Consider the following 16,990-nt stretch of genomic DNA (forward strand, 5'->3'; position numbering starts at 1 on the left):
TATAAATCCAGGCTCCTTACCAACCCTGCAAATCAATGTGATTAATTTTCAGGATTGAAGTGGTTCAGATGAGAGAAATTCACTCGAAACGACTCGCTGAAAGATATTCCAGTCAAAGTGATGCTTTGAAAGAGCTTGTAAATCGATTGGAAGCAAAAATCCTTCGATTGGAAGAACGAAACCTGAGACTAGAGTCTCAACTTAGAGAGCAAGAATTGGAAATTGATGCTAGGAATTTGGACTTTTTAGGAGGGCTCTCTTCAAATAGGCTTCAAAGTGTTTCGACTCGAAGTGAAGCTAGAGAACCTCAAGAAGAAGTTCAAATTGAAGAAAGCCTCAATGGAGATTCAATTCACGAGCAAGAAGCTTTGAATGATCTGCCTTTAGAAGAAGACTCCGTTTTAAGTGAAGCATTAGAATCATCAGTCTCTGCGAGTGAAGTTCGAGCACTTAGAGAGGTACGTTTATTAAAGCAATTAAGCCTTGGTTGTGGTTTAGTTTTAAAAAATGCCACTAGATGTCCCTATTGTCAAGGATCCTGCTAAGCTTTTGATTGGTTCCTGCCTTTGGCAAGGTTAAATTATTGTGTAGATTATTATAGCCAGCATGTTAGGGGCGCCACAGGAGCTTTAATTTTTAAAGGAAAAGCTCAGGTAACAAAACATTATCACTTAAAGAACGGAATTTTGGCTAAATATAAAAGGAAACATATTAAAAAAAAAAATCAGGGCTGTGCGGGTCCAGATTTTTGGGTGTCAGGTAAACTTCGGGTAATAGAAAATTTACCCGCGGGTATCGGGTCCAATTTTCAATTACCGGTCGCAAAATCCCCAAAATTTGCTTTCGGGTCCAATTCGGATCTTTGTTTTTTCTCACAGTCCAATACACCTAGAAATAAATTCATTCAAAATTTACAACGGCCATACGAGTTTCTAAACCGGGCTTTCACGAATGAGGGGTGATCTTATTGGTTCGCTTAGAAATGCGCAGAGGCAGAATTTTAGTGTCAGAATGTTTTCAGCCAATGAAAAAATGTCACCTTTGAGTTTGTATTTCTGTTCACTAGATGGCGCTTGCTTCATTTTCAATTTGCCCCTTAACGGGCGTATATATATGGCCAGCTTGTTTATTTTATTTTTAGGTACTAAAAGCTAGATTTCAAAGCTGAGACATTATCCCGTGGTAGAAGTCCATTAAATTAGCCTAGGCTAATTTAATGGACTTCTGGTAGGGGTAAGAGGTTCGGTTTAGCAGACCCCACAGGAGTCCTCGATTTTAAGACTAAATAAATACCATAAGTTCATCATGCCTCTAAGTACTAATATCGCTTCCACTTCTATGGCAATAGTGTTTGTCTGGCTCCCTTTAATGAAACCCTATACTCTCTCCGTATCATTTATCACCTCAACTTCAATACAAAATTGTACTGCCCACCCTAGCGTTTCTTTTATCCCTTTTAGAATGTTTCAGGACTGAAACCGCCTCTATCTCACGAGAGAGAGGGATTTGGGGTTGCTTAAAGGGATAGTTCCATGTTTAGCCAAGAAGCGCAAATTATTAACGGTTTAATATTGAAAATTACCCGTTAAAACATGAGGAAAAACTAAAATTAAAAAAAAAAAACAACGTTTAAAAAGAGATAATTGGGTTTAAATATTTGAATCTGTAAGGGCTAACTTTAAACCGTCCGCCATATTTTACCCGTATCTACGTCGATGCGGTACATAAATTTCATTGGTGCTCTTAGAAACAGTAGGTTTTATTTATAGTATGATACTAAACTACTAAGAGGGAATCTTGTCGTCTGCTACATTGGGAGAAATTAATAAAAAATGTCAAGCTCGGGTTTTATTTTTAGCTTACCCCGTATTTAGCGGCTCAATATTAACAAATAGCTAACCGAATGAAAGGCTACTAATACAATTATCGCGATTAATCCGTTTAGAAAAACACTTAAAAACGAAGTCTTAGGAAACTAGCTCAGAAAGTGTTATGTTTGTAAAACTAAAGTATAGATGGCGCCAGCCTCTCCATAGGAAGGGTCTTTAATCTAGCTCTTTTTATGTTCTCTGACTGAGAAGCCATTATGTTCAAATGATTGTCTAAAATATGGAGGCTACTGCAGTAGGAAAACCCCTAGGATAAGAAGAGAAGAGAAGGAAGGTAGGGGCTTGGCGCAAAATAAGAACGTCAAAATGACGTAAAACACTAGTTCGGCGATATGCCGCTTGGGGATCCACGATCTCTTAAATTTGAACTTCATTTGCGATTAATTAGGTAAAAAATTATAAAATATATTTTAATATGTATATTTTTGAAATCCTTATTTGTTGTTCTATCCAAATGAATAAACCTTATTGACATACAATGCTATGAATATACATGGAAATATCCCTTAAAGTAAAATTCGTTCCCCCCCCCCCAATGCCTGCCTATACGAAACGTAAAACTCTCCTTTATTCCACTGGATAATTTTTTTTTTCGTCTCGACCGCTTGGTGGCTGCACCGCGACAGAAGTTTCAAAATTTTCTCTCTTCGGATATTAGCGCTATACGAGTTCTGACGTCACAGTAGCCTGCAGAAGATGCCCAGTTGTAACCCGAATTTGTGTACTTAGAGGAATTATAAACTTATGTAAATACTTATTATTTAATAACCAGAGATATTTTTTTAAGCTGTTTGCCCATAGCAACAGCTTTATACGGCGACCCCTGGAAGCAGGCTGGCTTGCTGGCAGGCAGGCAGGCAGGCAAGCAGGCAGGCAGGCTGGCTGGCTGTTTCGCGTTCGCGTTCATTTTCGTAAATTTAAATTACGCGGCAGATCTTGCCGGAATTTCATTATCCACCGCACTAGCGACATCTAGACTAAATTCGATCATATTTTCGACGAGAAAATGCGGTCTCTCGAAGGTATCGGGTTTCGAACTGAGGTCTACGGTGTGGGATGCGGAGACTCAACGTCTGAGCCACAACGATTGATGTTAAGCTATCGATATTTTTCCTATACTTTTCCACGCCTTGCTTATTGGTATCCCTAATTTGGGGTTTTGTTAAAGACAATATCACACTGCAAACAGCGTTAATATGCCTTGGGGCATATCTTGTTTTTTAATATTTTTCCTTTTATATCTAGAAGAGTCCGTTCTTTTAAGGTACAATAGAATGTTACCTGAACTTTTCCTTTAAGCTTATTTCTCTTTTTGATTAACAATTTATAATTGTTTGTCTGTTTGCGCAGACTGTAGCTAATCTAGAAAGACGTCTTAAAGAAGCTGAAGATGCTTTGAAATCGAGGGAAGAAGCCTTAAATGACTTAATAGCCCGAATGCCAACTAGCCTGAACACAGCGCCTTCATTGCAAACACCGCAGAGCCCCGAAGTTCAACTGGTGGACTATTTCGAAGCGAAACAGAATCTGAGTGTCGCCCAAACTACCATAGATTGTTTGCAGGCTCGCTTGAACCAAAAAGAGGAAAGTATTACGCGTTACCAAGAACTTCTCAATAAACTGAAAGATGATACGGTATCGCAAAAGCTGCATTATGAACGAGAATTGTTGCAACTGCAGAGTAAACTTCAAAGTGCGCAGAGAGATTACGTTCTTTCCAAAACCAAAAGTGCCTCGGATGCTGATGATAAAAAGTTGCTGATGCAGGAACTGAACTCTAGTCTAGTGAGGAATTTTCATGGGTTTTTTTACACTATTTGAAACTAACATAAACTTATAAGATATGTTGCATAAGTTTGTCACTGGTTACAAACTGGAGCTTGTCATGAAGTGACGTAGGTCATAGATTCTCGTAAAGCGACGCCTTGTGAGGCGATGTCAAAGGCTTAGTACAGACTAAATAGGATGATGGACTGCAAAACCGCGTGTAGTCAATTCTCTTGTAGTTCTTGAACTAGCTCTCGGTAATTAAAGCCAAGAGCGGCCTTAAACCATTAAATGTACTGGAATGGAGTGGTTCTTTTAGGGTAACGCCTCTCTAGCGCCATGCCGTGACCAATATTGAAAATGTTTCCACTCAAACCATAACCATTACATGATTTATGAGTCGAAAGGTTTCGGGATTCTCCCGCTAGGAGCGACGACAGACGATGCCAGTAGTAGAACCAAAGAGGGGGAGTAGAAGGCTTGACTGGAGTGTTCTCGCTTTGAAAGTTTACCTTTAAGCTTCCGGTGTGCGCGCGTATCTTTCTCTGCCCTCTTATAGAGTGCTGTCAATAAGAACTATTTGACGTCATTTTACCAGCGGACTTTCTCATCTTGTTTTCAAATCATATTGTTGCGTCATCTTCCATACAAATGTTTCAGAAACAAACCCTAGACCAAAACAAACCGCGGCCATTACTGTTACCGCTTTTGAGTTATTATGGGTAGAGTTTGCTGCGTAAGTACTTGTCGCAGAAGCAGTAAAAAATATCCTGAGCTTCGCTTTTTTGATATTCCAAGTGTGATTAGTAATCAATGTAATAAAACTAAAATATTGTCCGAAAAAAGACGCGAAGAATGGATAAAGAAGCTAAGCCTTAGCCCAAGCTCTGTTGAAAATCAGAGGGTGTGTTCGGTAACTCTAATGGCCGCCACGACATGGATTAACTAACGCTAGGGATTGTTCGTTAACCCTAAAAGATAAAGTATACATGTTCCAAACGCCCCTTGCAGCAGCTACTTTCCCTAACAGGAAGTTTTAAGAAAATTGGACCAAATATCACGTGTCCTATGACGTCAAATTTAAAATCCTGCCTAAATTGGGCGCCGCCATCTTTAAAATCCGCAAAACCAATTTATGTTGCCTAGAGATGGCGGTATATCAACATCCTTTTGGTCCAATAAATTGGGGGAATGAAGAGGGGAATCAAGGAATAATTCGGAACATGTAGCTGGCGATATTAATACATGGGAAACACTGTTAGTGAACAATCCCCAATCCCCAGCGTTAGTTAATCCATGGCCACGACACCTATTTTGGATCATATTAAGAAATTTTAAAATAGAGATGGCGCTGCAAACCGTGGCAAAAGAATGTTGCCCTAACGTGACGTATTATCAATTCAAAACCAAGGCTTCTGACAGGACTCTATTGGTTGAAATACGGTGAACCGGATATTAGGAGGAAAATATAACAGATAAATAAAAAAGATAAGCGAGAACACCCAAAATGCCTTGCCAAAGCCGCTAGCTTCAACTGAATCAACTCCCCCTCTTTCCACCTTCTTTGGTAGAACGGAGTTTTAGCTTATAATTCCAGTACATCTGTGTTTAATGGTCATAGGCGCGGCTCAAGTGAATGCCCTACAAGGTGACTTTCCTTTCGAGCTCCAGTTTTGGCTTGGCAAAAGCAGGAGGCATTTGTGGGCGGGATTTATACGTGCACTTATAAATCTCGCCACTACCCTTCGCCAAGCCAAACGCTGGGTTCAGGAGGAATGCCACCTTGTAGGGGATCTACTGAACCCCCGCTTTGCTTTAATCTAAAAAAAAACACGATCATACATTGTTCAAAGATTACCCTCGTTGCAACTCATTGCCAATTATTTACTTTAACAAGTTTTGTGTATCTTCCTTAGCTTTCGAAAGTAACAGAGCTTGAAGAATCAATGGATAGCAATCAGACAAAACTATCGGGTCTCATGAAACAATTAAACGTAGCTCAACAAGAAACAGTTGAGTGGAAAATCAAAGCTAACAATTTAACGGAAAAACTTGAAGAAGAACAGGAGAGGTATTTCTTCATTTTAATATTCTTTCAGAACTTTAAATGTGCTCTTTATACGTTTTATTTTAGAACTAAGCAAGAGCTGTATTTAAGGCTGCAAGGTGTGGAAGAAGTAAAGAGGCACCAACAGATGGTTCAAGTTCTGAATCGAAATTTCGAGGAACAAATGGGCAATCAGCCTGCTCAAGTTATTCAACTGAAACTCATACTGAAGGACCTGAAAAATCAGATTTATGCCAAGGAAAAACAATTGAATGTAAGCTAGTGCTTTTAATATTTGATTTTATAATGTACAGTACTCATACGCTTCTTAAAAACGACGTGGGTTTGCACTCTTAATGAAAGGTGACATAGGTATGTGAACCTTTATGAGGTCGGTCTCTATGAGTTTCCAGACTTGAAATGGTGGCCGCTCGCTGTACACCGATTACTTAATTTGGGAATAAAAGCGATATAACGCCAAGATTAAGGCGAGATTCAATGAGATAGAATATATGTATTAAATCTAGAGTTACAATTCAAATCGGCTTACCACGAAACACATTGTGTTTATCAAGCACGTTTATCAAAACATGACAGCGCCATCTGTGAGCCTCTAGCGGAACTAATTACAACTTTTACTCGCTTATTTGCAATCAGAAACATCGTTATGATTTTTATTTCATCTATTTATTAGATTAAAAAGGACTACAGTTTTTATTATTTAACTCGCGTATTTTATTTAACATGTTTAAAAAACTATCTTGACAGCTTGTTACGCAGATTATAGCGGCAGACGGTAATAAAAAAGTTCTTCGAGTAATTAATAGGTGGCGCCACCCGTATTTGATAAATATTCATGCTCGACAAAAGGTGTATCGCGAAACGTGGATCTCGAGATCCCACGTTGTGACTCTAGGTTTAAAACATATATTCTATCTCAATGGCGAGATTACGCCGAAAATATTTCTAGATTACGCCAAGAATAGGGTGAGATTACCGTAGGTAATTCAATATTTAAGCAACGTGTACAGTAATTGTACAGAACGGAGCCTACGCTATGTAGGCTCTTCTCAGAATTATCAATCCCTCGAAGGTTAATTCGAGTGACGATTTTCAAAGTGTGTCACTTATATCAAGACGATAGTTAAAAATACCCTTTTAAGAATGAAAAATACTAGAGATGGGCCGATACCAGTTTTAACCGATACCGATATCATTCGATACTTGGGAAACCGATACTTACCGATACCGATATTTTACCCGATCCTTCGAATAAACCAATATTAAACCGATACCGATATATTAACCGATATCAATAAGAAAATAGATGCTATAATATATGTTGTAGAGATGGGCCGAAACCGATCCCATATCGGTACCGATATTTGACTTTAAACGATATATCGGTATTGCTTGAAAATGAACCGATATTTGTTCTTAAAAAATATCGGGTAGAAATATCGGTTCATTTTTAACCGATACCGATATATCGGTTAAAGTCAAATATCGGTACCGATACCGATATGGGATCGGTATCGGCCCATCTCTAAAAAATACCATAAGTAAATCAAAATCATAAATACAAAAGTGCTTTTGATTTTGCTTAATATTCCAGGAACTAATCAACGCAATTGGGAAATTGAGATCTGAAATGCAGTATATGAGAAGGACATCAATTAAACAGGCGGATACACACGAATCTCCAAGTCAGCCTGATAGATCAATACAATCAATCAATCAAGTACAATTTGACAAGCCGGAAACTGTCGCTAAAATTGAGACAAAAGACGAAGAAACTCAAACTTCAACTGATTTAAAATATAAAGAGTATCAGGTTAAAGTTCAATTTATTAATTATAAGTGTACTCGTTGTAACATAAGTTTGACACTGATTACTGAGAGCTTGTCGTAGGTGAAACGTCATAGATTCTCATAAAGCAACGCCTGGTATGACGCTGTCAAAGGCTTAGTAGGGACTAAATAGGATTAGGTGGACTGCAAAACACACCGCGTGTAGTCAATTATCAAGTCGTTCTAGAACTAGCTGAATTAGGGCTGTATAGGAAGTGTCATACTTATGGAACATATCTCATAAACTTATGAAGTGGCTATAATGATGACTTATAACTTCAGGATAAAATCCACAATTTGGAAAAAGTGCGAGAAAATTTGAAAAAGCAGATCAATTCAAGGGATGAAAGGATAAGTGAACTTGCTGTTGAACTGGATGCATTACGGATGAACTCGGGTTAGTATATTTTTAATCGACGAAGTTCAACGGTGAATACGCGACTGAAAATAGTCCCAGCAGTATTGCTAGAGGGGTGGAGTTGACAGCTAAGCCTGGCAAAGGTTAATTTTAGGTTCATTGTAATAGGGACTCGGCAATTAGGGCTTAACTCCGCCCCCAGCGCCATTATTGTATTTTTTTTTACAGAATGAAAGCTATATAAGCCCCTCCTCCTGGTATGTTTTTTAGCACTAGTGGAAGGTAGAATGTCGTTTCATGACGTAGTAATGCCAAGTCCCTATTGGTTACTGCTTTTGGCAGGATAAATTTGGTTTATTAGAGACTAGCTGTTAGCCGCGGCGTCGCTCGCGTGTAATAAGAACTTCCATCTAAAATGATATAAAGAATGTGTAGATTTTACTGATGACTAATATTTTTGTAGCACCCTAGGAGCGAAGGCACTCGGCGTTGCCCGTCAGCCCGTCAAGTGAAAACCATGCTTTAAGCTAAGAATAGTTGTTTTGCCGGTCGGCAGTGTTGCCAATCCATTTAGGTATCAATTGGTTAGCTGTTTAGTTTGGATAGGGACTGGACAGTGCTTTAGCGTCTTGTCATTAGTAAAAACTAATGCCCATAAACAACTATATGTTTCTGTTTCATAGTTGATTAAATTGAACAAGGAGAAAACCCTTCTGGAGAACAGAGTAAAAGCATTGTTGGTTAAAGCGCATCCACCAGAATTGGCACAAGTTGAAGAACTAAAGAAAAAGTTACAGCAACTTGAACAAGAGGTAAAATCCAAGTTATGAAGCAAGTGCTATCTTTGCAACTTCAAATATGAGTTAACTATTTTAATAAGACCACCGGAAGAAAACCGGATGAATTGGAAGAACTGAAAACAAAAAACCAAATTTTGGTTGATAAAATTTATCAACTAGAAAAGCAGTTGGCGAAATATACTGTATCCAGAGAGGTATAAACGATGAAATGAGTTAACTAAACCACAGACGATAAATGCTTTTAACTATTATGCATGTTAAAATATAACCATTTTTTGTAGACTATGGCTCGAGCCACTAGAGATATTTTCAACGATGACCCTTCAGTCAGCTCCTCTGTTAAAATTAATAATCTTCAAAAACATGTAAAGGTTTTGCAAAGCTGTTAATTTCAGAAATGAAGCGTATTTTTAATTTCGATTTTGTCAGCAGGTATTGAAACTCTCGGAGGAAAATTTTGAGCTAAAAGTTGAATTGGAGCAAGTGAAAATTGATGTTCCTCGTTACAAGGTGCAGATATCTACCTTGGAAGGCTTAATCAATGTTCTGAAATCAGATTTGAAGAACAAAGAAGCCATAATTGAACAGCCATCAAATGGAGAACAATCAAATATCAAAGTAAAATAATTTCATTCATGTAATTATTGCTAGTCCAGTCTAGATTGGATGGCATGTACACGTCTTAAAAAATATGGGATGTTAAAGGAACTGTAAAGAAGGCATCGGCGGGTGGGTAAAAATTATTTGAAATACGTCAGAGGCACGTGACCGACGAGAGGCGTGGTCCAAAGAAGCTTAGTTCGTTTTATTTCGAAAATTACCACTTCATGGAATTGGCGCTGCAATCTCGCGAAAAACAAGGACTAGATGTCAAGTTCCACTCCATGAGGAGCCTTTGTATCTTGGCATCACGTGATGTCTGTGACGTATTTCAAATAATTTTTACCTACCCGCCGATGCCTTCTTTGCAGTCCCTTTAAAAAGGGGGGTGATAAGACGAAGTATAGCGGGTTCTATGGGCGGTTTTGAGTTGAAAACTTTGTGTTACATTTTGATCCAAGGGTTACAGTTTTCAAGTTCTGATTAGAGTTTTTTATGAATGACCCCTTAAAGGAACTGCAAAGAAGGCATCGGCGGGTGGGTAAAAATTATTTGAAATACGTCACAGACATCACGTGATGCCAAGATACAAAGATTATCCTCATGGAGTGGAACTAGTTAACATCTAGTCCTTGTTTTTCGCAAGATTGCAGCCCCAATTCCATGAAGTGGTAGTTTTCGAAATAAAACTAAGCTTCTTTGAACCACGCTTCTCCTCGGTCACGTGCTTCTGACGTATTTCAAATAATTTTTACCCACCCACCGATGCCCTGTTTACAGTTCCTTTAACTTTAAATAGCATTGTCCTTTAGTTTATTACTCAAATTTAAAGGGTTATCCTTAAGACCATTAGTTTATAAGATATGTACCATAAGTTTGTCACTGGTTACTGAGAGTTTGTCATGAAGTAACATTGGTGAAACGTCATAGACTCTGGTGAGACACTGTCAAAGGCTTAGTACAGACTAAGTAGGAAGATGGACTGCAACATTAACCACGTGTAGTCAATTCTCGCTTGTCGTTCTCGAACTAGCTCGAGCTGCAAGTCTCTAGCATTACGAAGTATAAACAGTGTTATACTTATGGAACATATCTTATAAACTTATTCATTCAACATATCAGCCTGATTTAAATTTGAAACATTTGTTAATGCAGGAAGCGAAAATACTGGATCAATCACAGAGTGATGAACTTGATAACAATGTTGATAAAAGTGACAAAACCGCAACCCCTAAATGTGCGAGTAGTGCCAGCATACATAGATTGCTTGATGTCAAAACTAATAAAATTGCCTCGGAAAATATGAAACTTCAACATGAAGTTAAAAAGGTATGCGTTTATTTGAAAACAATTAACATCATGGTAAAGCACGGATCACGTGAGCGGGATTTATAAAGCCTGGTTTTCACTGGTTAATTTTTATCATTTAAATAACGATTAAGCCAAACGTCTTTGACAAAACGTTAACTATACATTTTTATAAATTTAACTCGACAACACAAACGCCTTCAATTAAAAAAAAAGCGTCCAAAAAAACCTCGAGAGCTGACCAAAAACAAGTCTATGACGTCACGCATTCGTAATTCCTATTGGCCACCGCTTTCCTTTCCGTAAAATTTTGCGTAAAAATAGAAAACCAATTCCGTGCTTGCCGCCCAGAAAACGCGAAATTTTGCGGCAAGTTACCTCTGAAAAACAGCACAGAACGCGGTTTTTCCTGCGTTTTGGGCCAGTGAAAACCAGGCTTTAAGTGCAATTAAAAATCCCGCCCACAAATGCCTCTTGCCTTCGTCAAGCCAAAACTGGAGTTCGTAAGGAAAGTCAACTTGTAGGGGACCCACGTGACCCGCGCTTTGCTTCAAGAGAAAACAGATGAAGAAGTTGTCAATTAACTTATCTAGTGTCAACGTGAAATTGACCAATTATCCAAGCGGAACAGAACATTAACGGAACAAAACCGTCGAGTTTTAGACGCGCTTGAAGAAAAAGAGAAACTAATCAAAAGTTTAAAGCAACAAATTCCAACGCCACATTCCATGCCTCCGCGACAATACAAAACTTACGTAGTTACCAAGATGTACGAGGAAAAAATCTCTGCTCTTGAAAAGGAGTTAGAAGAATTAGTAAGTCAAGTCAAGTTTGGCAGTCTTAAAGGCCTTTACAGACGATACAACTTTTTGACTCCTTTAGATGAGTCAACTTGAGTTGAGTAAACTATAGTTGGGAGCAGTGGGAAATTAGGATATTTTTTGAACCAGTGACCCCCATATCGTCCAAAATAATAAAGTGGTCCCTTGCACTGGTACCACATTAGTTTTCCTTTAGATTTACAATTAATCAACTGGTCCCGAGGACCAGTAACCCCCACTTCTTGAATTAAAAAACTAGTCCAAGCAATTAATAAACTGGTTTTGGACCAGAGGAAGCGTGCTATTTCCCAGACTGCCAGTGACCCCCATATCGTCCAAAATAATGAAGTGGTCCCTTGGACTGGTCCCCCCGTTTAGTTTTCCTATAGATTTGAAATTAATAAACTGAAAATCTAATTCAAGCAATTAATAAACTGGTTTTCTCGGACTGCATGGTTGGGGACAAGTTGAATCACTCAAATTAAAACTTGATCACTGACCAATTTTTGCTGACTCAACTTTTTGACCCATCTACTTGAGTCAAAAGTCCTTCATTGGGAGAGGCCTGAGTGGTCCGATTTTCACCTCTTGGCCCACTCCCTATTTTAATATGAAAATTCTTATGTAATATATCGCCATGTAATGAAATTGAAATGTAATTGAAAATATTTTATTATAGAAGAATAAATATCATCGGGTATTCACAGTAACAAAAGAGCAGGCGGAGAAAGAAGAACGTTTAAGGATGGAGATAACTCAGTTAAAAATTAAGGTAACAAATTTTTAATCATTGTACACTTTTCTGAAGGTGCCATACAAATACAAGCCTTTCTTTAAACTCCTTTCGCGGAAGGGAAAACGCCCTTAGTCTCTGCTTTTAAGTCTGGCAACATATGGATTTTTTGTGAAGGTCTATTGGTAAACACATAGTGTACAAAAAATATAAAATGTTAATGCGACATTACCGTGTTACAACCAATGTATTAGGTTGCAACAGGGGCATGAAACGACAAAATACGTATTTTCAATAGACCTTTTTCAAAAGGGGCCCACAGTATCATGTTATCATGTGCTTTGATATAGGGTTAAGACTGAACATCTGGAGTGAGCATCCAAAAATGTTACATAGGCAGGGTTCGTACACGACCTGGAAATCCTGGAAAAGTCAGTGAAGTTGAAAATGGGCCTTAAATGTCAGGGAAATTGAAAATGGACCTTAAAAGTCAGGGAAAAATATATTGGAGGGAAATTTAAAGTCTGGATAACAGAAGGGTTACCAGAAAATGTGTTGTCTGAGATTTTACCAGAGCCCCAAAAATTTAGGACTGTTCACGAGCTCGAGCCAGCTCGGGCTCGTGACGAGCGAGCCGAGCCGCTACTTTTGCGGCTCGATTAATTAACGAGCGAGGTTTTTTATGGTCGAGCCGAGCCGACTCGCGAGCTTATTTGATATAGAAGTTTCCTTTTAGTCTTTATTCTCTCCACCAATAGTGTTCCGTTGTGTTTTTACATGAAATAAAGCGTGGAAAAAATCTCTCGTCTCTAACATTGAGCATATTTTACCGAGCGGGTTTTACTGAATCACTACAATCCTAAACATGGGATGGCATTTATAGTCGTTCTCAAAATTGACGTTGGTAGTAGCAATTTTTTTAAACATGTATATATTAATCGAGCCAGCTCGGCTCGGCTCGAAAATCGAGCCGAGCCAAGACCCAGCTCGCCGTTTTTTTGACTCGAGCCGAGCCGAGCTTTTAAAAAGCTCGCTCAGCTCGGCTCGTGAACAGTCCTACCCAAATTCGCGGAGGTCGCTTCGCTCGCTCCAGTTATTTATGCTTTACTTACATAAATTTAACCGAAATAGTTGGCTTATTTTTATAACAAAAACTCGTGCAAAATGACTCTAGTGAATTTTGATTGGTTTTAATATTCTCTATGTACATTATTGAAAATGGTCAGGGAAATTTGTGGAATTTTGTCAGGTAAAACCTGGAAAAGTCAGGGAATTCCGTTCCAAAAATTTTGTACGAACCCTGATAGGTGGTCCAACACCAGACTCCATTTTACAGTTTAGTGTTCAGAAAGGCTTAAATGACCAAGTACTAGCCCAAGGAAGTAGGATTAAACTTTGAAAAAATTATGAAAAAGCTGAATCAGTTAACATTGATAAAATATCATCAAAATCATTAATATAACGTACCAAAACATTTCCATTATTGAGCTCGTACAGATTTCTCGTAATGTAATAAAATATAGCTCATTATAGCATTTGATTGGAATGCTTATTGACTCTTATATATTTCATCTCATTCCGGAATTACAGCATGAAGTGGGTATTCCCAACATTTGGGGGGAGGGGGCGTAAAAGTGTAAGCAGCGCTCAGAAAGATGCGGAGTTTCGGGATATTGTTTAAAGAGTAAGTAAAGACATTTTCCTGGAAAGGTTAATTCCTTCATTTTTGGTAAATATGAAGTGAAAAATGTTCATTTCTAAAGTTTTATAAAAATCTGACGAGCGGTTATTGAATTATAATGAAAACAAAACGAGATTTAGAAAAGGCACCATTTGTAAACATTGAACACGTGCAATATAGATCTGACGTCAAGAGAGGTGGCTCCGTTATTGGCTGGTATAATGCATTGGTTTGTTATGGGAAGGCGTGTCTAATTCAGTCCCTCTAAGATAATATTTCTGACTGGATACTACCAAATACTACCGCGGCTAGTGAAAAAACTCCCAGACCGCTTCGGTTTCCCACTAAACCTCAAAGGAGACTGGCTGCACTGGCAGTCTAGCACTATCAGCAGGAGGCGAGATACTAACTGGTGGGAAAATATGGAAAGAAAAGTACCAATTTTACTACTATCAGAGCGGTCTAAATCCCTAAGCTATGACGTCAGACAGCAGAGACAAATTCAATTCTATTTGGCTACAATTTTAGCACCTCTTTTTTATCAATATTTGAAGTTAATTTTTAAATATTTAGAGGTGGATTTTTGGTGAAAATTTATTTTATTCTGAATGAGGACGTTGAAATCTATAGAAATGTATGATTGCTATAGAAATTTAAGAAGTAGTCAAAATGTCTTTACTTACTCTTTAAATAGTTCTACACTATCATCTTACAAAAATACAGATTTTTTTCCCTAATTTGTTCCAGGTTTCCCCTTTTTTATTATATTTTCCATAAGCTAAGTGGGAATTCTACATTTCATTTTAGCATATACACAAATATGTAGATAGTGGTTGGGTGAAATTTATCATCCACCTGGAATTCATAGCCTTTAACTCAAATGTGCAATATTTTTCGTTAAGATTGAATCTCTTGAAAAATTTTCAATGGTGGATCCTGAAGACGCAATTAAAGCCCTGAAAGAAAAAAATGTGGAGCTGGAAAATGAAAATCAAGAACTTCTTGGAAGGCTTTTACATCATGAACCGGAATTGATAAAGGTATTCGTTAAATCATTTTCCCAATATTGTTCTAGGATTTTGGTCGAGTTTTGCTAACACATCCAATCGCCCAATTAATGCTGTAAATGCAAACGTAACTTTATGGTTGTGGTTAGTCTGCCACTAGATGCTCCCATAGTCTAGGGGAAGTTGACTGGTCCGCTGAGCTTAGCGAATAAGGCTAGTGTTAGTTTCGTCCTTGTAGATGAATTCTGATTGGTTTCCTGCTTTGGTCGACGTTTGTAAACATATCCAATCGCCCAATGCTGTAAATGCAACCATAACTTAATGGTTGTGATTTAGTTTGTCACTAGATGCTCTCTTCGTCCGGTGGCGCCCCTAACATCCTGGATAATCTTCAATACACCAATTTTACCTTGCCAAAGGCAGGTACCAATCAGAACTCGTCTGGGAGGGCGGAGTTATAACTAGCCTTTGCTAAGCTTAGTGGGCGTCAACTCTACCCCTTGATTATAGGAGCATATACTATAGTGCCATTTGTTTAAATTAGAGATGGCCGATACCAGGCTTAACCCGTTATCGATCGATACCGGTACTAACATGAACCGATACCGAAATTTACTCACTATGATCCAAAACCCGATACTTCAACCGATACCGATATTTTTATATTTATATATGCATTAAAAATACTAGAAAATAATTATATAGTACTTTCATGAATTATACTACCAAGTACAATGTTTAGAGGTACTTTCAAAATAATACCACCGTCAATACATTACTGAAAGACCTAAAAATGTCATGTAGCGCCATCTAACACGCATTTTAAACGAGTATCGGTTTAGTATCATATTAAACCAACCGGTCCGATACTATCGGGAAACCCCGAGTATCGGTACCGGTTCATCCCTAGTTTAAATTAAACCACAGCCCAGACTTTAAGCTATTCTTAAATGAAAGTAATTTGATACTTTGCCCCACTAGGCCATTAGGCCATCTGTGCAAACTTTCTAATTTAATTTTACTGACTTAAATATTAATCTTTTTCAGACTAAAGAAAGAGACACAATATACGAGACACTATTAAGAGAAAATGCTGAAATGAGAGTGCAAATTAGAATAAACGAATTAAAAGAAGATACCTGATCTCCTACTTGACTAGTCAGATAATTCTCTCGAAAAGATATTTTACATTTTCATATTGCCAAAATAGCAACTGTATCATAAGTTATTAAAATATTTTCCATAAGTTTGTCACTGTTTACTGAGGGCTTGTCGTGAAGTGACGTAATGAAACGTCATAGATTCGAGGTAAAGCGACGCCTGGTGAGGCGCTGTCAAAGGCTTAGTACAGACCAAATAGTAAGATGGACTGCAAAATTAACCGAATGTAGTCAATTCTCTTGTCGTTCTCGAACTAGCTCCTAGTATGTCTCTAGCATTGCGAAGTATAGGTAGTGACATGTTTATGGAACATATCTTATAAACTTATGATGGTATCTATAGTCTAGTCATATGACTGGTGTCACAAAACACCTGCACGTGTGTCAACTCCGTCCGTTTTAAAACTAGTAGCCTAGTCTCAAATATCATTATTACTACATGGGGTAAAATTTATTGATAATTTCAAGAAAACAAAATTTGTACGGGATTCCAAAGTAAATGTCAAATAAAAACTTGAAAATCTTGTGTACTCTTTATTTTACCTTGTAATTTCTGATGAGTAAGTGTTTATCTGCTTACTAGTTTTTTTTTCAGATGATTACTTTTTTCTTTCATACTAGAGTAACTAGACTGATTATAGGTCAAATGTTTTAACCATTCTAAATAAAGTTTGGGTTTGTTGGTTATTTATTTCCTCAAAGTTAGCTAGAAAAACTTGACTTTCAATTTGCACCATTGTGACTTCATGCTGTGAGCAATCATCAACTTCGATTCTTCCAAGTGACATGCTAGGCCTACATCAGATATTTCTAAACTGGTTTGAGTCTCCTTGGATTGAAAAGTATTAACTGGGGTTTGTGTACCAGTGTCAACAAATACTTATTCATCAGAAGCTGGGGTACTTTCCATAAAGTGGTACTGAGAAGGGAGGAGCTACGGGTACGTGACGTCAATATTGGTAGTCTAA

General features: G+C 38.0%; 1 protein-coding gene across 1 annotated transcript in view; it reads left to right on the plus strand.

Annotated features, from left to right (window-relative positions):
* Positions 1–16,559, plus strand: part of LOC149682710 (centrosomal protein of 290 kDa-like) — a 47,532-nt gene extending 30,973 nt beyond the window's left edge. The window contains exons 23-38 of the mRNA XM_089834366.1: positions 53–458; positions 3,240–3,674; positions 5,573–5,727; positions 5,791–5,977; positions 7,319–7,537; positions 7,837–7,955; positions 8,469–8,550; positions 8,596–8,724; positions 8,793–8,906; positions 8,994–9,077; positions 9,145–9,330; positions 10,468–10,641; positions 11,214–11,435; positions 12,121–12,213; positions 14,758–14,895; positions 15,910–16,559. Of these exons, the coding sequence (XP_089690492.1) occupies positions 53–458; positions 3,240–3,674; positions 5,573–5,727; positions 5,791–5,977; positions 7,319–7,537; positions 7,837–7,955; positions 8,469–8,550; positions 8,596–8,724; positions 8,793–8,906; positions 8,994–9,077; positions 9,145–9,330; positions 10,468–10,641; positions 11,214–11,435; positions 12,121–12,213; positions 14,758–14,895; positions 15,910–16,005 (2,839 nt within the window). The 3' untranslated portion in view covers positions 16,006–16,559. The remainder of the gene's footprint in view (positions 1–52; positions 459–3,239; positions 3,675–5,572; positions 5,728–5,790; positions 5,978–7,318; positions 7,538–7,836; positions 7,956–8,468; positions 8,551–8,595; positions 8,725–8,792; positions 8,907–8,993; positions 9,078–9,144; positions 9,331–10,467; positions 10,642–11,213; positions 11,436–12,120; positions 12,214–14,757; positions 14,896–15,909) is intronic.
* The last annotated feature ends 431 nt before the right edge of the window (positions 16,560–16,990 follow it).

Source organism: Phalangium opilio, unplaced genomic scaffold (genome assembly GCF_054372755.1).
Source record: "Phalangium opilio isolate 3A_F unplaced genomic scaffold, DU_Popi_V2 ptg000038l_1, whole genome shotgun sequence".
Lineage (NCBI taxonomy): Eukaryota > Metazoa > Arthropoda > Arachnida > Opiliones > Phalangiidae > Phalangium > Phalangium opilio.